Source organism: Lytechinus variegatus, chromosome 7 (assembly GCF_018143015.1).
Source record: "Lytechinus variegatus isolate NC3 chromosome 7, Lvar_3.0, whole genome shotgun sequence".
NCBI lineage: Eukaryota > Metazoa > Echinodermata > Echinoidea > Temnopleuroida > Toxopneustidae > Lytechinus > Lytechinus variegatus.
The window spans coordinates 6,290,859-6,313,361 of record NC_054746.1 but is presented as its reverse complement, the minus strand read 5'-3'; the positions used below and the strand labels follow the sequence as shown (position 1 = coordinate 6,313,361).

The following is a 22,503-nucleotide window of genomic DNA, read 5'->3' as shown; positions in this document are numbered from 1 at the left end:
TCAATATTGTTTCAATCTTTCTTATATCATGTCAGATGAGAGAGGTCTAGGAGGAGAAAATTCAGAACACCATCAAGTTCTCCTCTCGACACATCTAAAGAATGCTCTAACTTGAGATATAGTAGCATCTCGTAATGTATGAGAGACAACCTGTCATCCGCGGCATGCCATCTCTCCCAGATCCGGAGTATATATGTATCTCCTTTTGGAGCTGTCAGTTGTAACATGATTTCTTGGGGTCGATTGTCAATATTGTTTCAATAGAGCCTGTCAGACGGAGAATGAAATGAGAAAGAGACGGGAACGAGCAAAAGGCCGACTGTGTACAGAACAAACATGATGAGGAGGATTAACCTGTGACTAATTATCAGGATTCTCCATCCTCCAGCATCAAATTTGTCTTCTTATTCATTATTTCATTCTTTCTCTGTCTCTTCCCCCTCTTGCCCCCCTTTTTCTGTCTCTCTTCCTCTCTCTTCCCTTATGCCTGTCTCAATTTAACTTCTCATCTGTTAACAAGTTGTGTATATAGAGAGATGTCTGAACCCCGCTGCATGTATGATCTAATAATGTTCCGTCCCCTTATTCCCCCAGTCATCAAACGAGGTTGTTCATATTGATTGAATTGACTAGTAGAAGTCATCTCTTTTGTTATTTAATTCAGTATTAATTATTGAAACAGTGGGGAGGAGTTAAAAATTGAGTCATAAAGTTCTTCTACATGTAATTTGTGCCCTTCAGACTTTCACTGTAAGGGAACTTGTTGTAGCGGTTTCTCTAATCTGGCGTCTTGGCTCAAAATGCCGAGCTGGCAATAGTCTACAGGTTCAGAGGGGGTCTAGTTCAATTTTCTGGGTTAAACCAGAGGTTTGTGAAGGCATACAATCCCAGTTAGGCCCAAGTAAGCTGAATGTTCAGGCCACTGTAGCGTGTTTCACCAAACGAGTGTTTGTACCTGAAGTTAATGTTACAAGACCGATACTCCCTACTAGGTCCCTAGGAAGGGATGTACAGCTGATAGTCATCAGTTCTAAGCATTAATTTTTGTTGATTACTTCAACATATTATTGCCCTTTTTACACAGGATTTTCTTAACCCCGGACTATCGCTAACCCCGTACTATTTTTTTTCCTTTTCACACATGCCAAATTGTTATTGCTAACCCCGGATAAGGAATGCTTGCTTTTTACACACGAAACTCGCTAACCCCGGACTATAGTGGTTTTTGTCGATCATTCGTAGTACAAGTGCTTCACTCGCAATTTCCTTAACCCCGTACTATATAGGTGCATGGGGCCAAATTGCCATTTAGCCCCACCTATAGTACGGGGTTAAGCTTAGCCCACTTTCGTTTTACACATGCGATCTTAACCCCGTACTATTGCTCTTAGCACTGCAATTGGTGGGATAACCCTGCTTTTTTGCAGGGCCAAATAATCCCGTACTATAGGTGGGGTTAGCCCACTTTGCAAAAACGCTGTGTAAAACGAAAGTGGGCTAAGCTTAACCCCGTACTATAGGTGGGGCTAAATTGCCATTTAGCCCCACCAATAGTACGGGGTTAAGGAAATTTTAGCCTGTCTAAAAAGGGTATCTGTTCTCCATCCTACAGTTGGTTCCTTCCAGTCATCCATTTCCTTTCTTTCTAGAATCAAATAGTTGGTATGACTTGTCTATGTTGTATCACACTTTCCTCTGCTTCAACATAGTAGCCTAATGTCCTTTTAACTTTTTTACCATTAATGAGATTATAATATATTACATTTTATTTCGATTTCCTTGTCTGCAAGGGAAAAAAATGTTATTTTCAAAATTTCCTTTAGCATCACATGAGTGCTTTATTCATAGACATCATAGTGATTTACAGTCAACACATCCACAGCATCAATCACCAAGTATTATTTTAGCTTGGCCACTGGTAAACCAGGATTAATTTACTAATGATATACAGCAAAGGAGCATTTTTACGACTGCTATCTAGTAATGTAATCCACGTGATGCCACATTCAAGTGCAGACAGGTATTGAATTAGATTGATAGATCTCTCATTAATTAGTCACTGGGATTTGAGATGAAATTATCACAGAATGCTGCAAAAAGAAAAAGTGAGCATTATTTGTTGTAATTTATTGTATGGAATCGGAATTCCAAGAAGATGTCATTTTTTTTTCAGTGATGGGTAATGTATCATAGAAATGGAGCACCAGAGTGTTCATGGTCTAGTGGTTTATGTCCTCTGATTACAAATCAAGTTACTCATCTCGCTTTCAATTTCCAGGGGGGGGGGAAGGGGCCAGTCAAATATATTGCTGTACACATGTGTGACTACATTATTTCCAAACACCCCCTAAACAATTTTTTCTTTGTGTGCAAAATAACCCCCCTAAAAAGTTTTTTGCGGGCTGTAATAAGCGCTATATAAAAGTACATTATTATTATTATTTATTTACACATTTTGGCCCCTAAACAAGTCACCAGAATATGACCCCGGGGAAAAGGCTTTGTGGGGGGGGGTGGGGGAGAACACACCCCAAGTCCCTAACCATATTTTGCTAGTCTTAAAGAAAAAAAAAAGCTTTGGAAAAAATACCCTGAATACATTTGACCCCACGATTTACCATTGACCAGTCTTTCAAAACCATCCTTTTTTTAAAAAAATCAGTGTTTTTGATACCCTTAACGAGTGCACGCGCACGCGCAGCCTGAGTCCATAAATAAAAAAACACCCCTTTAAATGCATTATTTTAGTCACGCATATTTTTAGTCACGCATATGTACAGCAATATATTTGACTGCCCCCCCGTTCAATTCAGCCATTTCATGAAATGGACTTCGCCACCCTCCATCCAGGTGTAGAATGGATAGAACAAATAGTACTTGGTAATTAACAGGAATTTTCACATCCATGGTAATGCGTGTGATGGGCCTATATTGATAAAGGCGTATTTGTGTAAGTAGCAGCATTTCATCATTGTTACCACTAGCATATATCCAATATCAACTATGACTTGATATTAACTAGGAATTGATACCTGCTTGCCAAGTAGCCTTACCTGGGTCGAGCATGTAAAATAATTATGAATTAAAACTTGAATGTTTGCAGTGTGAAAGAATCCAATATATCTTGGCAATTGACAAATGAGACCATTAGTGGGTCCTTCATACTGGACTGCAAACACCAGCATTGTACCCCATCAAGACGCTTAATTGTCTCCCAACCTTCACCTGTTTCCCTCAGCCTTCAACATTTGTAAACAGTTTGGATGCTTCAATTAATATTAAGAGTATACACTTGTGCATGTTTGCTGTAGGGGCATCCATCATTTGTGCTTTCTTCATCATGTTCCTGCAATGTCTTAGCCTTGTCTTTCAATAATAGGAGAGCTCGGAATTAGCCCCGATATATCATTACGATTGCAAAGGGTTACGATGAAAACGTCTCATAACGGATTTGAATTCTAAGATTGACTTAATAGCAGAAAAATGACAAAAATGTGAATATTGGGAGAAAAGTTTAAGAGTTATAAGGTATAACATAAAGGGATCAAACTATATTGAGCTTGATAGGGGAAAACCATTTACTAGTATACTTGTATAAATGTATCGGCATATTTGGACATTTTTTTAAAGATGAAAATCATTCCAATAGAAAGTCCTGCATAAATGAGGAAGGGTACGCTAATCAATTATGTCATCATATGAATTTGTAAATATATTATTAGAGGGGAGGGTACAATTCATTGACGTTTTACTGGTTAAAAAACAGGTAGAAAAGGAATCTTGAATATATTCCTTCCTTGCCAGCAGACTTTGAAGTTCTTCAGAGCACTCTAACAGACAAGATATATTTGTTTGGTTTGTTTGCAATTACCTGAAGATGTTCGGCCCATATATCACTGTCATTTCTGCAGACTAGATGAACAAGCTTTGTCACTTTAAATGGGGCATCGTTCTTGGCTAGTTATCTCTCCCAGTCCTTTTTCCCTCTCTTCGTGGGCCTGCCAGTGCATCTATCATGCATCCCGCCTCACCCCCCTTACCCCCTCTATTTAGCCATAACAAGCAAGAGTAAAAACCAACCTTTAGTTTCGATGAGATACTAATGCAGAGGAATTCCTCAAAACACTTTCTACCTTGCTCAATAACCATCCTTAACTCAAACTGCAACTGTTTCCATGCAGGCGCTCCTAATTGTGCCGCTTTGTGCCGATTACGATAGAAAGTAACTTGAAATAAAACCAATATACTGTCTTCAATTTAGCCTTTGAAGTTAGCGACAGGCTTCTCACGTGGAGTGCACAGACTTTTGTCTCCTCTAGTTTCGGATACGGGAGCCAATGTTGTTTTGATTCAATTCCTTGCTATGGACAACTCCCTTCATTTCCTTGATACGTTACACCTCTCCTCTTTAATACTTTCTTTTATTTTCATGATTTTAAATTGGTAATGGTACCCTCTTTCTCTCATCCATTTTTATACGCCCGTCCTAGATGGGACATATAATGGTATCACGCTCGGTGTCCATCCATCCGTCCGTCTGTCCATCCGTCTGTTAACTTTTCCTTGTAAAAGCGATGATTTCAGTTGATTTAACCTAGGCTCGTATAATTTGGTGTGTATGATGCAAGCATAGATCACAGGAAACCTATTGATTTTGAGGTCAAAAGGTCAAATGTCAAGGTCACAGTGACATACTTTCATCTTACTCTTCTAAAGTCCTTGTAAACGTGATAACTTCAGTTTAACTTAACCTAGGCTCATCTAATTTAGTGTACTAGCATGGATCCCAGGAATTCTATTGAATTTGAGGTCAGAAGGTCAAAGGTGAAGTCGCCACCTTCCTCTTTTTTTTTCTTGACCGATAACTCCATTTTCTGCATTACAGGCGGGTGTATTATGTGCTCGCCTTAGCAACACTCTTGTTCAGGTATACCGATATATATTTTTTTTTGCAGCGAATAGAAGCAGTATATGTTACGTTTAAACTATAAAAGCAATGACACTCTCTAGAAAGTTTTGATTTGTTGAATATTTCAAAAATAGGCCTAATTATCTAAAGAATTAAAAGAAGAATGTTGAGTAAAAACAGATGAAAATTATGTCAATGAGAGAAAGAAAGAGGCTAAATGAAGAGGGTGGGGGGGGGGGGGTGGCTATGGACATATCTTGGGCAGACATCATAATAAGGGGACTTTACTAAGGCAGCTCATGGGGGAGGGGTAGTGCCTAATTCTACCCCTTTTAATCTATATTGTTCATTTAATCTTGCTGGACGAGTCCCGTGGGGTGATTTCATGAGTCCTAGAAGGGCAATTTGAAATATATCAAATGGTCTCATTAGGAAAATGACTGGATTGGGAATAGAGCAGGCCCTATACCAATTATGGAATCACATTTATCACATCATAGACATCCAAGAAAAATAGAATCCTAGAATCCTCCCCCCCCCCAAAGCTGATGTCCTGGCATGAAATATTGATAAACATACTGAAATTATTTCCTCATAAATGGTAATATGCATTACCTAAGAATAATTCAGACAGTTTTAATTACCAGTCTAAATTGTCACTAATAATTTGTCAGTAATACAGTAAGTGCAGTACATGAATATCATTGAATAAATTGATCATTTTTTGTCAAATGTTGCCAGTTTGTTCTGTCCTTGTCCTTATTCTCGAATTCCAGAAGTTAACCTCTAAAAATCAATTAGTGGATGATAGTAGCTTGGTCAAAGAAAACAAATCCTTTATGCTAGCACATCTATCTCTGAAATGTTATTTGTTCAGCTCCTAATGAGTCTGTTGTATCGTTCATCAGTTTTTTACAGTCATGACAGAAGTGATACAATTCCAAACAAAACCATGGGGTACCAAATGTTCTTCTAACCTTTGGTTGTATCGAGAATAGATCTTTGAGGAAAAATCACCTTGACAATACAGAGATCTATCAGTGACTCTTGTGTTGTACCATTAGCTTTTTCTTCCGAGATTTGCATCTAATTGAAAAAGTTTGTCTAGGGAATTCTCTGCTTTGATTAGTTTCATTAACATTTGTCTAGCTTTCATGAAGGTAATTATGATAGAGATGTTTAATGAGTTTGATACGAGATAGCAGTGTTGGCTTGCATCATCAACTTCAATACTTCACTGTGATAGCCTTGTGACCTAAAGCTTACTCTGAGAAGTGTAAAACATGTACAACTTGCAACAGGTTGGATGCAAGGTGAGTGATATTCAGAAAAGTGATTGTATTAATTTCTTCCAAAAACAATTTGATGTGGCCGAGCCTATATCTCACTGAACGAATGCATTTGGCTTTTCTTGTTTCATAAAGTGTGTTCATATTTCATGTGTTTGTGTTCAGCGAGAATGGGGGAAGAACTTGGGTACTTGTGAAACTCGTACCGTTTTCAGTAATTCATGATTTTTGGGTCCGTACCACTACCAGGCCCGTGCTAAAATAGTCTGCACCAAGCGATAGAAAATGCTTTCAGTAACTATAGCAGAGCTGCGCCACTTTTACGATCACCCATTCAAAAACTCGGGCACGTAAGGGCAAGCTGTCATGGTAACTGAACATGCTCCGTATTCGCTGAATATTTGCGCGGTAAATTTGATGTACATGCGATGCGGAGGCACGACCAGAATTGTGTGACCTTTGACCGTGCGAGGAATTTTGGCCGGGGCCTGGTGCTGCTATCCGTTCATAAACTCTTTGGTCGGCGCCTGGTGCGGGCCTGGCACTGATAAAAGCAGCACCAAAATAGCCCGGGCCTGGCACGGGCTATTTTGGCCCGCACAATTCATAAACTCAAAATTTTACGACTTAGCCCGGGCCTGGCCCAGGCCAGCGAGTTACTGAAAGGGGTATCAGAAAGATAAGGCTGGGTTTTTCATGGACTATTAATTTCATTCTTTTTTGTTGGGAAATCTTTATGTTTAAACAACTCAACAGGAAATGAGGGAATATAGCTTTTTATTTACCCAACTGATATGTGCATTGTAAATTGAACCACATTAGTGGTAATGACTCAATTGTTATGGGTTAATGTGTGAATGAAATATCTCTCTCGGCCACCATAATTTGCAGTGTGAGACCTTCATCTTTCACACAAAAGTTTGTGTGCATTCCTTTAAACGATTATTAAGGAAGTTAAGAAGTGACATACATACATGTATACCTGACTTGCAGTTTGTAAAGGATCTCTTTTGCTTTAATCTCAGATGCAAACTTGGAAAAATACTTGTAAGGTGATGCACCAATTAGTGAAAGCACTTCCTCTTCTCTCTCTCTTGTTCACTTCCATTAAGGCCTGAAGAGTAAATTTAAACTTGGATTCGTGGTGCTATGGGTGTGTTTATGCTTCCATAGCGAGGACAGAATCAGCGATTTCAAACGTCGATTCAAAACGCCGATCGTAAACGTGGTTCTGGGAGTGCTGTTTATGCTTAACTTTTCAGAGCAAATCATGGTCTCCAGCTGGCTTCGCATCGTAAAGCGAGGTCAAATTGGGCGCGCCTTTTTTTCGAAAGTTTTTTTCCGATTGTTGTTATTACGTGGAGATAACATTGAGCAATACGACTGTATTTGCCCGCGGATTTTCATCTCACCGGAAGCATGTACCAAATGACGTCATTTAAACACGTTTACGATCATGGTTCTGTTTATACTTCCCCAGAAAGCCTGATTCTGGTCAAACGACGTTTACAAACGCACCTTTTTGTGAGTTTACGATCGGCGTTTTGAAACAGCGTTTAAATGAAAGTAAGCATGGATGCAACCATGTTTTGGACTAATCACGTTTGGAAACGCTGATTCTGGCCTGAAAAGTGGAAGCATAAACACGGCCTATGTCAACTTTCAGATCCATGAATGGAGGAGAGATTTCTTCAAAGAAAAGGAAACACCTTCATTTGTCTTGTGGCAGTGTTTAGAACACTCTCTTTGCACATCTTTAGTTCTAGGCTTTACACATGCATGGTGAGCATGCAGTGTGTGAGATAGATTGTAGAATTTAACTCTGTCATTTAACTTGTGACCCAGATTGACAAAGGAGTGAGTGGACAGTGATCAAAGAATGGTACGTTGTAATCATTTAACACTCGGTATAATATAATACGTCATGCACAGCAAAAACTGTGGTGTTAACCAGTGTACATAGAGGACCACACCAGTTATTTTACACCGGTGTTAAATTGGTGGTGTTAGTTTTACACCTATAGGTGTTATTACAACACCTTTTGTTGTTACATTCACACTCTTTGGTGTTACATTTAATCTCTAGGGTGTAATTTTAACACCTCAGGGTGTGGTCCTCTATTAACACCAATTGGTGTCAGTTTTAACACTGCAGTTTTTACAGTGTGGTTTATCTTTTGCTTTGGTTCAGTGAACAGTTATAACATTAATTTTTGGTCGACTATGAATTATGAAATTCATTGAAGCAATTTTAGCTGGTTAATAATTCAGGTTTCAATAAAGCTTTTCACTCAAAACACTAAATATGCACATAACTTTTGAAGGCAGGTTTGTGTTGGTACTTTTATATAATTTCTCACTTGTCCTTTTCATATGCCCACCATGAGTATTGGGGTGTAGCCTGTTTCACACGGTACCAACAGTCATGGAAAATACTGGAAAATCTGTGGTCATGGAAAGTCAGGGTATAGTCAGTGAATTTGGAAAAGTTGTGAAAAGCCATGGAATTGCATCTACCTCTAAGCTATTGCAGCTTTCCAGTTTGTCGTGTTTCGCAACTCTCGCGCTCTGTGATCATACTCTGCTATTATAATTGGTGTTCATGATTTCAATTTTTCCCAGTTTTGTGACATTCCAAATTCTACATAACTCTCGGATGTCACGGGAGGTCATGGAAACAGCAATTTAGTCATGGAAAAGTCATGGAAATCTGTTTTCAAATTTCTGTTGGAACCCTGCTTCACAGCTCTTTGCCTGATAGACTGGAATACTCTCCAATGTTTTAATGTTGAGTAGAAAAGTACTCCCTTGAATGATGCTTTTTGATCTCTGTTCACCATGGACATTTCGGAACTTCAATTCTAGAGTGTCAAATATAAAACGTATTCTGAGAAAAACGCACCTCCAAGATTTTTTTGTCTCACCTGCATAGGCGCCGATTTTCCAAATCTTAACGGAAAGTTAAGTTTTTGAAATGACAGCATAACTCAAAAGTATATGGACCTAGTTCAATGCTGCTATCTTGAATCCCGTGATGCAGGTGAGATCGCCAGAGGCATTCCACTTGTTCAAATTATGATACTTTAAATGGATGTCATATGATATACTAATTGTTGAAAAGTGAAAAATCTAGTAAACCCAATGAGGAATGAAGTCGACCCAACCACCTTCATTTTGCCCACCAGGGGGGGTGCCTTTTTTTTGGGGGGAGCATATCACTGAATACATCTTGTTTATCAATATTCAGATTATTGATGCAAACCTCATGTCAGATAACACACAGTGACTTGTACCATCACATTCAATATACATGGACCTCACTTTCAATTTTCATCAAAATGAAAAAAAAGGTATTTCCTTCAAAATGTAATATTGTGCACTAATATCATTAGAGAGATGATGGATAAAAGAAACGAGCATGAATGAATGAAGTGAGAATGGAAAAGCTTTGAGGGGCTTTCTAATCAATATGTAATCAGGCGAAAGAGAACAGATTCTATAATGATAGTAGAATCTTATTAGAGTTTCCTATGACCTCAATATATTGTTGAACCAGTAAGTATTGATAAGTTGGTACTAGTGCCCCAAAATTATGAGTGCATCCTTGGAAAATGTGTAATTTCATTCTGCATCAATAATTCTGAAATATTGGTTGAGGTTGATATGGAGAATATCATCAATATTTGATAATCCAGTTGGAAGAATGTGTTGATATTGAAAATGTTCGGTTTCAATGATGGATCATTTGGAATCAAAGGATGAATTAGAACATTCTATGGCATATTCTGGTTTGTTAGATATAAAGAAAGGCCATTTTTTGTAAAATAATAAAATAAGGATTTACAAAGGCAGCAAAATTTAGATAAACATATAGGAAGATCATGTTAAAATGGAAAAAAATAGGTAATAAAAAGGCATTAAAAAATGTTTTAAAAATGTCCAATTGAATCTTTCGAGCTCCATCAAATTACTGTGATACCTTGCAATTAAATAAAGTCCCAGACAATGAGAATTTAACAAGTTTGTATATATTAAAAGCCACAAACAAACAAAACTAAACTATATTTCATAAGCTTCTTATCATGACTTTGCAAGTGAATATATTACAATCACAATATATTGATTTGTATCATTCTCTTTTTGTTATTAAAATTTTGATTGACAAGTCTACTATTTATAATCACATTCTTATCTTTAAAGAGACGGGTAAACATATCCTTCATCACTGAGATCATGGTGGTTCACATTCTTCACTTGATCTCTGTGTTTACATATCAACATTTCTCCAAGTTCTGCTTACCAGACTGAATGTTGGAGAACCCAGTGAAGTACATGTTCTTCGGTAGTCTAGTATTGAGTATTTATCGAATATCCAGAAACAGCTTTGTGATTAAATAATAAGTTTCACCATGATATATTAAAAGTTCTGATTCACAGGTATGTAAATAACATTTGGTTTGTTTAATATCTATTGATTTCAACTTCTCTCATTTGTTTTTCCAATGAATTCAAGAGTTTCTCCCATGCAGTAAAAACATTTGAATTTTATACAATGATGTTTACTACATGTATTTAAAACAACTGTGGTTGATTGGAATGATAGATTGAGAATGAAGTATTGACAGTTAACTTTGGTGTTAAAGATTTTATAGACTTTTTTAAGCTGTATAAACAACTACTCTAGGATTATTTAAACAGCGTTTTTACTGTGCATATACTGTGGATAGGTTCTGTGTACAGGATACTTTCTTTTATTTCAAGTAAAACTGTCAAATCAAAAGAATATTTGAGGAAAATAGTTGCCTATTTCTCCAGGGTAGATGTATTGAAACGGCTTCAGATTATATTTAGACTCCCTTAGATCTAAAATGGCCAAATGTCAAGCCTTTTTGTCATTCCTGAAAATTGTTAATAAACAAAATGTGAAAAAATGTTGACATTTATGAGTGAAAACTATCGCTGCTTCTCTGACCCCACTCTGGCAGCGAACATTTGCTAAATTGAAACAAATTAACTTGACTTGCAATATTGTTGAGGCTCAAGAGGGGATGAGAATATTTCTTAGATCGTTCAAATTAAATCAGGGACTGATTATGTTCTGTATTCAGGGAAACATATATATTTGGTTTATTTCCAATTCGTCAATTGCCAGTTCGTCCAATTGTCAACTGGTCTACTATCATTTGGTCTACCATTAGCATGTCCACTATCCACATGGTCTAATTGCCAATTTGTCCACTCACCATTTCGTCTAATAACCAGTTGGTCCAATAGCAATTTAGTCCATATACCATTTGGTCTAATTGGACTAAGTGTTAAATTGTGCACCAACTGGTTATGAGACAAAATGGACCCATAGACGAAATGGTGATTAGACGAAGTGATAATTGGACCGAACTGTTGTTGAACTGTTGTTAGATGAAATGTTGATGGACTGAATGGCATTAGACTAAATGAAGTTAGACCATGGGGTGAGTGGACAAGTTGGCAGTAGATGAATTGGCAAATAAAAATGTATTCTATTGCATTATTACATCCTGTTAAATATTGGATCCCGTGATATATCCCATTTGATGAAAAAGTTAATAATGTATGTATGTCATTTGTTGGACTCTTGAGATAAGGAAATAAACTACTTTATTCAGCCTAATAAAGTATTAAATTTAAAAGCATTATGCATTAAATTTTGATCCAACTTAAGATATATCTTTTCATTCTAGATAATTATACAGACTTCTCAAGGAGGGTGAAAAAATGAAATGAAGCCTGTTGTGAAAGAAGGGTTGATTGAGAGTGATGAAAGAGTCATTTATATGGTAATAATAATGCTGTATTGTTGGACATTCTCGCCAGCATATTGCATGAAAAACAGGATGCTTTCCAAAGTAATTAGGACTTTAAACATGTATGGCCTATATTTTATACGGTTTAGTCACGATTCATCAACAAGTTTCCCTGTCACTTCTACTCAGAGCTATATGGCATTATGAAATATGTGGTCTGCAGATATGAACAGAATCAATGGACGCCCTTCACAAATCTCATCATCATCATCACTCCAGTGATGTATTATGAAAAATAAACTGGGTCATTCAGACAGATTTTGGTATACGGCCGAACTACTCATCTCAAACATAGTGCAGTTTTTTTGTTTTTGTCTTCTTTATGGGGGGGGGGGGGCTTTACAGTAATATTGCTATATAGGAATAGTTAAAAGCTCTATCAAAGCAGTAGGCCTGTAGTTTTTGATTGAATTTTGAATGTTAACTAATAGTACACTATATGGGATGTGAGCGTGTTAAAAACGACAAATCAATGAAGAATAACTGTTCATTGTTTGAACAAGATGTGGTACAAAAAAAACTGACCTTACGACAGCTTGTGCACTATGAAACTATATTCTTTCAACACTTTGGGATGCGCTATTCTGTACACTGTAATTTGCATCGTTTATTTTGTGAAATTTTCGAGAAAAGCTTTTTTGTGTCTGAATGCATGATCCTGGAAGTGCTTAAAAAGTCAACTACACCTCTAGTTAACCAAACAGCCTAGTTCAGGTAAATATTGACGGGAGAGCTCCCCTATGTTTGCGAATGGTCTCACAGCTTCCCCATGGTGCAGTGACCACTAACAAAATATTAGAGTCCGACCTGTTTGAGGTATCCTGGGTAGAAGCTCTATCTGTGTCGTATAACCCGCGTTTGATTGCGGTGAGAAACCACCCCTCGGAGAGCATATGTTAGTATACTACCGCCATTATCCTCTTCACACCAGGCCAGTGTTTACATTTATGAAGTTATTATTAATCCAGGGTATATTTTCAGATTGGGGACAAGGGATGTTTATATTGCTTCAACTATAGTAGGATCATATCTTGAGAATTGAATTCAAACTTTGGCATTTCCGGTCTTGAGAGATGATGGAGTCTCCAAACATAATAATACGGCCGAAAATGAATGCTGAAAATGAAGTATTCTTTCTATTGTTATAAGTTAACAAAAATTGAAATGGATATAATATCAAAGAATGTGATAATTAAAAGGAAGGAACGAAGCTAAGGATATTTCATATCTATTTTCTTTAAACCATTATTAGAATACATTTATTAATGCCATTTAATTGTTTGAATCATAGTAAATTATATGGGTGGTTAGGGGCAAAAACATAAAATTGTCAATAAAAATATCGTAAGCGAGGGAGTGAAGTGACCCTCCTGATATGTGGGGTGATTTTCTTGTATTCAAATTGAAATTGAAGGATCTTGTGCTAACTTTGGATGGATTTTAGTGAAAATCTGCAATTATAAATGGGGTTTGAAGGCAGTGCCACCCCCCTCCCGTGTGCCATAATATTGTCATTAATACATTACAGGTTCATGACTCTAATTCTCTCATGAATCTATATTTACATTGATGAGAAAGAATAAAAATAATGCTTGAATATGACAGGGAAAGCAGGAGGGGGGGGGAGAAAAAATAAAGTTCATGATATTGAAAGAATGCTTTCTGCATATTACAATACAGAAGAAAATTACAAGAAATACAGAACAGTGGGTTAAAATCATTAATATTTCAGAGCTTATATGTACTTCAAGTTGTGATGATGTAGTGGAAACACAGGAAATAAAACAATAATGTTTAGATAAATAATTACACAGCTTTGTATAGATTGTCACTGGGCCAATGAGGAGGCATTGGGAAGTCTATGTACTCAGACTCTCTCTTCAAACATTCTGCTCCATGTTTCAACACAGAGTGGAGATAATGCTATAATTCATTAGAGTCAAAATGTTTTAAACCAGTGCTAATCTTATCTCCCATCTTGCATCCAATCAAACCCTTGCTCCTGTCTTCCGATGAGACATGTGTTCAGCTAATGACCGGGGATTCACACAGCGAGTGCCCATTCACAAAAAGGCGGAGGAAGATTTACATATTAAATACAATTCTGAAGAAGATCTTGATAAGATGTAATTAGCACTGATACCACAAGTACAATAAGGCTTAATCTGGAATTATCAAACCTCTCTTGTCTCCTTAATTTCAAAGCCTCTTTGCCTGGTTTCTGAGTAAGCAGTATTAATCAAGTTTAATAGGATTGCATTTAGGGTAGTGTACAGTCTCAGGAGTCTTTTCGCTACTTTCTCTCACTCACTGACAACACGCCATTGTTGAGTAATTTGTCAGTTATGAATAAAACAATTGTTTTTTTAGTAGAACACTTGTGTAAAAGGAGCACTTGTACATAATATTCTAGTGATGAAAATGGCTCATGCACTTTCATTCTGATTCTGATTTGGGGAGGTTTGATTTGAAAAAAAAAGGTAGCATCCTCTCTCTACAATGTGTTTTGTTTGTTTCCTCCGAAGTTAAGACTGGGCCTTTCGAGCACTTTAATACCGATTGGATAACAGAAAGTGATAGACTAGTATGACATGTTTGTCCTGAAATTTTGAGCCTTTTCAGTCTATCGCATGCATGAAAAGTGGTTTTCGTAACACAAAGAATAAAAAAAAAACTCAGATGTGTCTTTCCTTGGAATGCTGCTAGAGTTTCGACATTGATCTTCATTCTGACTCGTTCTGCCTGACTCCTCCTTTCTGTTCCCTGATTATGTTTTCCGATTTGTTTCGAGATGCACTGTGAGGTTCTTTGTCTATAACCTTCCAGGTCATAATAGGCCCTGGTTATCATAGAACACTGTCTCCTGTGCTTGTTGTGTCTGTATGACCAGACTATCAACATGTCTGTCAGATTATGTAGTACTTGTCACCTCATTTGATTGGCAGGCCTGGTGCTTTTATCAGATAGCTGTGTACAGTTAGGAAACCAAGCTTATTCCACTATCCTTTGTCTTCTTGGTTCCATTCATGGGCAAAGATATACACCACTTAATTTTAGAAGTAAACAGTTCTTGTCACTGGACACTCCAGATATATAACCCTGCCACTTTGTTCCTCTTCTGGCTATGGAACCCCCCCCCCCTCTCCCCCCCCCCTTCTCCCCCCCCCTCCCACCCCCTTCTTCCTCTCTATCATCGGTCAACAGCACCAAGCAGGGATTTGATGAGAAGTAAACAGGATTGCATAATGCTCATTCTCTTTGGAGGAAAACATTGAGGGTTGCAGGGGGAGCAGTAAATGGATTTGGGGAAAGTCAATATTCATTCCAAACATTGGCCTCAGTTGTTCTCAGAAGCTACAAAGTCTGGCAGCTCAAGTTTGTTCTCTGTTCGTTTTTCCCTAGGATGCATTGGATATGTTTTATTGATTTTTTACTTTGCTTAGAGAATTGTTTGAAACCGATTTCACCTGAATGTTATCATTAATGTAAGTACAAGGTTATTTTGTGTTATTTTTTTCTAGGAAAAGCTGTGAAAAAAACTGGCAAATTACCAAGACTAAAGTAGAGAACACTATTGTAGAACTATGTTTATGTAGAAGAGGCTCGCAGATAAATAGTCCTGAATAGGACTACTTGATGTACAATTGATTGTGACAGCATTTTAGGTTTACTGCCACATTGAAGACGAGCTCATTAGCTAACATCTTTCATTGATTTCCGATTGATCCCAATGTCTTTCCTCGGCTCATTCAACTGTAATCAACATGATTGTTCTGAAAATAAAGACTCTTTCTACAACTTTCTTGAAGCTACTCTGAAGCGTGACAATTGCGTATTTGAAAGTATTGTATCTGGAAGTGTTGACCATGGATGATTTGAGCAGGGAATTAACAATTCCCTGTTTTGACATCTTATCCTTCATCTAATTCTACACTATGAAAGGGAAGGAGAGTGATATACATGGAAAGGGTGGTATATAGGGCGCACGTCACATGTTCCTAGCTTTGTTTGAATGTGTATAATGTGTATTTAGCGGAAGAGCTCAGCTTTGTGAGGTCATCCATCTCCTTGAATTCAGGGAAAAGTTAATCAATACTGTCATGGGGACCTATATTTCAATGGTCCTATAAATGCTCTAGAAAGGAGAAATTGTGCAATGCGTATGAAGGAATATAGACCGACTTTTGCTAATTTATCAAGTTGGGCATGTAAAAAAAAATTCTGGCTAAATATTCCCTGCAGAAATAGTCAACACACTGTCACAGTATGTCCACAGTGTGGACTGTGGTATGGTGGGACATAGTGTGAAAGCTTTCTTGTTTTAAAATTAAATTTGAGCATTTGAAGAGTGTTAACCACATCTTTCACAGATAGTCCATTAATGTGAACACACTGTTAAGTGAACATACTGTTTGACACAGTAAATTGACAATTCGTCTACTGCCAACTCGTCCACTCAGCACATGGTCTATTTTCATTTAGTCTATTGCCATTCCATCCATCAACATTTCGTCTAACAACCATTCAGTCCAATTATGAATTATCACTTGTCTAATCAATATTTCGTCTATGACCATTGCATCTCATAACCAGTTGGTCTAAGATCCATTTCGTTTCATTCCATTCATTTTGCACAATTTAACACTTAGTCCAATTAGACCAAATGGTGTATGGACTTAATGGCTATTGGACCAACTGGTTATTAGATGGAATGGCATAAGATGGAATGGCAGTAGACCATGTGGTCAATGGACAAACTGATGGTAGTCCAAATGATAGTAGACCAGTTGGCGATTGGACGTATTGGCATTCAACCAATTTGAAAGAAAACCTTTGACACACATGTTCTTTCCAGCAGGAAAACAACCTTTTTTATAGAATAACACTTTCAATTGAAAGGAATATTGTGAAGAGTATGAATATTCATTCCCATGACTATCTTTTCTCGTCATTTATTGGTTTGATTAGCAAATTTCAGCAAAATATGATAGTGCAATGAAATGAAACGGGCAAGAAAAATATTAGATTAAAAGGTGGAAGCCTTTGGTTGGTTCCTTTAAATCTTCTACCTTGTCAATGACCTCTGCAAAGCTTGTCAACACACTCTGTAGAGTAAGTGGGTTGTTGTTGATATAAGAGAATATGCTGTGTACATGAATGAGCTGAGAGAGTACATATCAACAACATATGGATCTGATTGGAAGACCAAAGTACACCACTTGGTTTTAAATGTGACCTTCATCCACATTTCCCTTGGTCATTCAAGGGCAAATTTTCATCATAAAAAGTTATTTATCACCAAAATGTATTATAAATGTCATTGTAACCCTTGAAACAGTCACAAATTGTTATTCTTGTGATTTTAATATTATATTGTCAATGTAAAGTGCCATTTAAAAATAAATGTTACCATTTTACTCTAGAGCTTTATCCTTTTCGAGTTCTTAAAAATTTCTCAACTCTTTGCATTTGATCGAATTTGAACAAGATTCAAGATTTTATTAGAACAAATGATCGCAGCTTGTTACAGCTGAATTGGCATATGTTTTACAAAAGAACATGAAAATACACATAAAATCAACAAAAAGCGATGTTACAAAAGAATCAAGAAATTACAAAAATAGTTACGGTAAAATCATGATAATAATGAAGAAGTGATCTTAGCTTTGGATAGCTTTGAAAAAGTACATTTGTTGGAAAAATGATTTACTCCTAAAATAAAATTATTGTGATGTAATATGGGTTTAAAGAAGAATTAGAAGGAAATTTGTTGTAACGGCTTTCAGTAGATTCAGTATTGATAATTGAAAATGAGAAAAGAGCAGCAAAAATAAGTGTCTAATATGAGAGTAACTTAAAGAAAGTAAGGGAAATAAAACGGAAGAAATCAAGAACAATTACCAAACAATTATGCTAAATTAATGAAATTGTAAACTAATAAGAAACATTTTCAATATGTATGTACAATAAACAATGGATACAATAATTGCCATGGTAATTAAAATTGTAAAAATTGATTTAAGAACAAATAACACCCCCAGTCAGCCACCTCTGACTCGACACTACACCACAAAACAGAAAACAGTAGATTCGGTCCAACGAATCTACTGCTCTCCGTCCCAAACATTTTAAGAAAGACCCCCCGCGGTTTACTGATGCTGCACTACCACCGTGACACTGCTGGGTAGGAATCTAGCTAGTCTCCAAACCTATAGTCCCTTGAGATTAAAGTATCACCAAAGACATTGTTGTCCTCTAGTCAAGGTGCCAGTTAGCCCAAGGAGGTATTACTTTTGTCTATCTCCTTGGTTAGCCGATTATGTGATACCTTGTATTGAGAAAAGTGATGAGACAGGAGTATATGGGACTTTGATAAGAAGCGGATGTATCTTGCATGCTATAGAACATATGTGGCAATTTGACACGTGGTTTACTGTCAGGCCTTGGTGTTGATGATGTTATTATGTGGGCTCTGGCATACCTTTGTTGACCTGTACATGTCTTCAGACTCGCCTACTTCTGGATCTTTCTTTCAGTTGTATAGAAGAAGTTGTAACATATATTGCTGTTGTTGAATACTAATGAGTATTTTCATTTCTCAATGTTTTTTTATCAGGACTCCTCCGCATTGTATGAAAGGCTGCACATACCCAGAAGTTTACTAGAGGCTTGGAGTAAAGACAAGTGTGAGGTCTGTGCCACACACGTCAACCAACTCAAGGGAGAAGCCGTAGCAATGGTCCAATCACTTGAGGAAGCCCAAGCACAGAATGACGCTGCGAACATCGGCCGTCTGTCCGGTCTAGTGGGGTCTCGGGACCTGGCTTCGCTTCAGCGCTACCTCTACGCCCACCACGCCCATGGTGCAGCCGCCGCCCAGCACCACCGGTCAGCGAGACAGCAGGTCAAAGGACAGCATACAACGGCAGCAGCTGCGGCTGTAGCAGCGGCTCGTAAGCAAGCATTACCCCCTGCTCTACAGGCCCAGCAGTACCTGGAAGAGAGCCTTGGAGCTTCTTGGTGGACGCATCCAAAGCTGAGCTCCATGCTCTCATCTGCTCATCAGGTAAGCTCCGAGATATGGAGAATATCACCACCTTTGAGCTGTTAAATTTTATTAATATTATTTGGCAAGAAGATGTGACAAAGTTCTGAAGAATTGACAGTGAAAAAGCTTATAAATAAATCAACCACTTGAACACCAGGAACAGAAAATATTCCATTCTGAGGCTTTCTGTTCCAACTCCAGTTGAAACAAAGTTAACAAGATACATTGCATAGGCCTACATCCATACTTCAACTGCATAATACTCAAAAACGTTGGTGATAGTCCATATACTAATTTGAAAAACAAAAGTACACCTTCAAATGCTATATTATCAATTCTTTGTATGAGAAGCAAGATATTTTTTTTAAAGAAAAATAAATGTATACAGGCATGATAGGTTACTGAAATGCTGAAAATTTTGCAGCGATAAATTTTAATTGTCCATATAATTTGATATAAATTTCCATACAGCCGGACATTGGCATGAATAAAAACAAAATTAATTTCATTAAACTGTCCATGACAATCTTTGAGCATACCAACAAGTTTTCTTTTTTACATTCAGTGTACACCATACAGCCAGTTTCTCTTTTGGTCCAAGATATCAACATCTCCCCATTCATGATGGGGTCATCATGCCCGTCACTCCATTCAAATCAAAACACGCTTCCATGTATAGTGTAAACCAACTAATGAGTTGGATTAACGTGAGTCACTGTAATTAAAAGAGGGCTAAACAAACAGGACTACATGCCAGGTGCAGAATTGGGTCTAAAGATAGACTTGGCTTGTTGAGCAAAGTTTGCTTCTCAGATTTCAATTTCTTAGTGGAAGATGACCCATATGCAAACACTTCAGCTAAGATTCTCATATTGGAAAGAAAAGGAATGTCTTATTTTTTTTTATATATATGGCGTAGTTAGAAGGTTATTGCATGGCCCATATATATCTGTAAAGTTGAGCTGTCAGTGATAGCTCATGTAAAGTTTAGGAATAGAAAAAAGAAAGAATCCATGCATTCAAATATAACAAAATCATGAAATACAATATTATCACTGTGTCTGTTTAATTGTAGATCAAACAAGATAAAAGTAGCCTCAATTACAGTTTGAATAATGTCTTTGTTTTAGACCTACACATTTTATTCATGTGATTTTGAAAAGGAGTAGAGGAGGCAGCTACTGAATTGGGTTGAAAATTTGGAATAGCACTAGGAAATTCATGAAAATTCTATCCAGAGAGAATGATAAAAAGTGACATTTGATATTTTCAATTTTGATCTGTTGCTGAAGTTTCTCTTAAATGTATGGTGGGTAGTATAATGAGTAAAGAAATATCTTTATAAAGCATTGTCTGTGAATGTATGGTCTTTCTACTGTGGTGGCCACCAGTGCAGCACCCTCCACCAACTCCCAGCTCCTATAGTCAGTCAGTCCGTCATCTTATCTTGCAGACAGGCAAGATATCATCCCTTGAGCCATCAAGTCAGGAAACCAGGCCGGGTTGAATGACATCCACCACCGTCTACTTCCCCAAAACTCATCAAATACTAGCACTTTTCAAGAAATCAAAGAGTATACCTCTCAGTCTGGGCTTCTTGATTGCTCAGACATGGCTCTCAAATCCATTGTGGATTGTTCTTCTTTTCTTTCTTCCCTTTCCCCTCCATCGTCATCAGAAGAATAGAAACCACCCATATTCCCCGAACAACGGGAGAAGATTGTAATTGTTTACGGGGGAGTCAGGTGTGACAGAGTTTCACAGGGGAGAAGCACGAGCGCAGGTACCAACGTAAATGTTTATGTTCGATTAACTTGCTCTGTCATGATCCACGAGAAATGGAGGATGCCCTTTTTTTCTAAGACTGGAAATAAATGGCTCTTCTTTCTTTGATTTTCTTGCCCTTTTCTAAAAATCCTTTACATGGGATTGAGTTGCATCTTGTAAAATGAGTCATTAGTCTTTGGGGGAATGCACTGGCCGGTCAGAATGCCAATTTTCTATTTCTGCTCTCAGTGATGAAGATTCTGTGATCAGAAGGACTGGGTTTGTAGGTGGGTTGCTGCTTCTAAACAGGGAATTCCCCAGGCAAGCTAGATTAGAAATATACATTAAAGGATATCCCAGCTCCATAAATGCTATATTAATTTGTTTATCCCTTGCCAATCAGAAATTGTGACATAGATATGATTTCAAAGGATCATTTTTGAAAATTGACATTGCTGGACTAGTAAAGGAAGACTGAGAAAAAAAAAATCAAGACCATTTGTTATCAAATGACTCATGGTGAATATTCAGCTAAATAAAAGGATCATCACCATTTACTTTTTTTTAGTTTCACTCACTTTCAAGAATAATAGTCTTTCTCTCTCTCTCTCTCTTTGCATGTGTAATAATTGATATATCAATATGCATGGAAATTTTTCTGATTTAATTTGTGGTAAGTGAGAAATTTTGACCATAATTCATTAAATGATATTTCAGCCAGGGAAGTGTTATAGTTTTGTCATCTCCATCATTTCAGATAGCATTTTACTCATCTTCCCAGATGCACCGCTTCCTTCCTCATGTCCAATTCGCCCTGGGCTACCAAAACCAGTTGTTTTTGTGCAATAACAACCAAAACATAACTTTGCATTCTATTTAGTCATCTAAATAAGAAAATCAATTTCAAGAATACTAATAATTACCCCAGGCTTGAAATTCTAGCAGATATTTCTATGCTGATCACCTTAGTGGTTTGCAAATTTGTTAAATTGCTGATGGGCGAAGTGATTGGCGTAATGATAACAAACTTACAGAGACGAGATTAGAGGAAGAAGGCATATTCAGACCGCATTGATCCCCAGAATACCCGTAAATTCATGGGTACTTATTTAGTCCTCAATATGCTTTATTATTTTCTACATTCTTACCAACCCGAAGCAAACTTTCTCAAAATTATGAACATGTGCTGTTTGGTCTTAGGGTATGTTTATGCTTCCATTGCGAGGACAGAATCAGCGATTTCAAACTAGTGCTGCAGCCGAACCGCCGAACCGAACGGAAGTTCGCCGAACTTGGCACTTCCGAACCGGACCGAACCGAACCGAACTCAAAGGCCTGGTTCGGAAGTTCGGTAAAAAAAAAGTATGTTTGTATGCAATGCGATGACTACATAGATTTAAGTATAAAATTAATAAAATATATATTGGTTAGTGATTGTGCACAAAGAGAATTCCACTCAATATATTTTTAAAATCCACTATGATAGCTCCCATCTTGTCTTTGATTGAACTGTTATCAACTTAAGAATATTTTATTAACATAAATATATTTTTTCTTGATAAAATGAGGGGGCATTTTGAAGCTAAACTCGGTATAAAAGTGTGGTGTAATTACGTATTGCCGTAATCGATCGTGATCGTAATCGGA

The 22,503-nt window shown here is 37.3% G+C and overlaps 1 protein-coding gene across 1 annotated transcript; it reads left to right on the top strand.

The window, feature by feature from the left end:
* The first annotated feature begins 5,448 nt into the window (after positions 1-5,448).
* On the top strand, positions 5,449-22,097 carry LOC121418304 (kinesin-like protein KIF26B). The gene is made up of 2 exons (XM_041612091.1): positions 5,449-6,222; positions 18,658-22,097. Exons 1-2 carry the CDS (start codon positions 6,193-6,195, stop codon positions 19,150-19,152), a joined length of 525 nt encoding a protein of 174 aa, XP_041468025.1. The 5' UTR covers positions 5,449-6,192; the 3' UTR covers positions 19,153-22,097.
* The last annotated feature ends 406 nt before the right edge of the window (positions 22,098-22,503 follow it).

Coding starts and splice junctions, on each gene's coding strand:
- LOC121418304 (XM_041612091.1), top strand. CDS start 6,193: ATGTACAACTTGCAACAGGTTGGATGCAAG. Junction 6,223..18,657: donor TGCAACAGGTTGGATGCAAG/GTGAGTGATATT, acceptor TTTTTTTATCAG/GACTCCTCCGCATTGTATGA.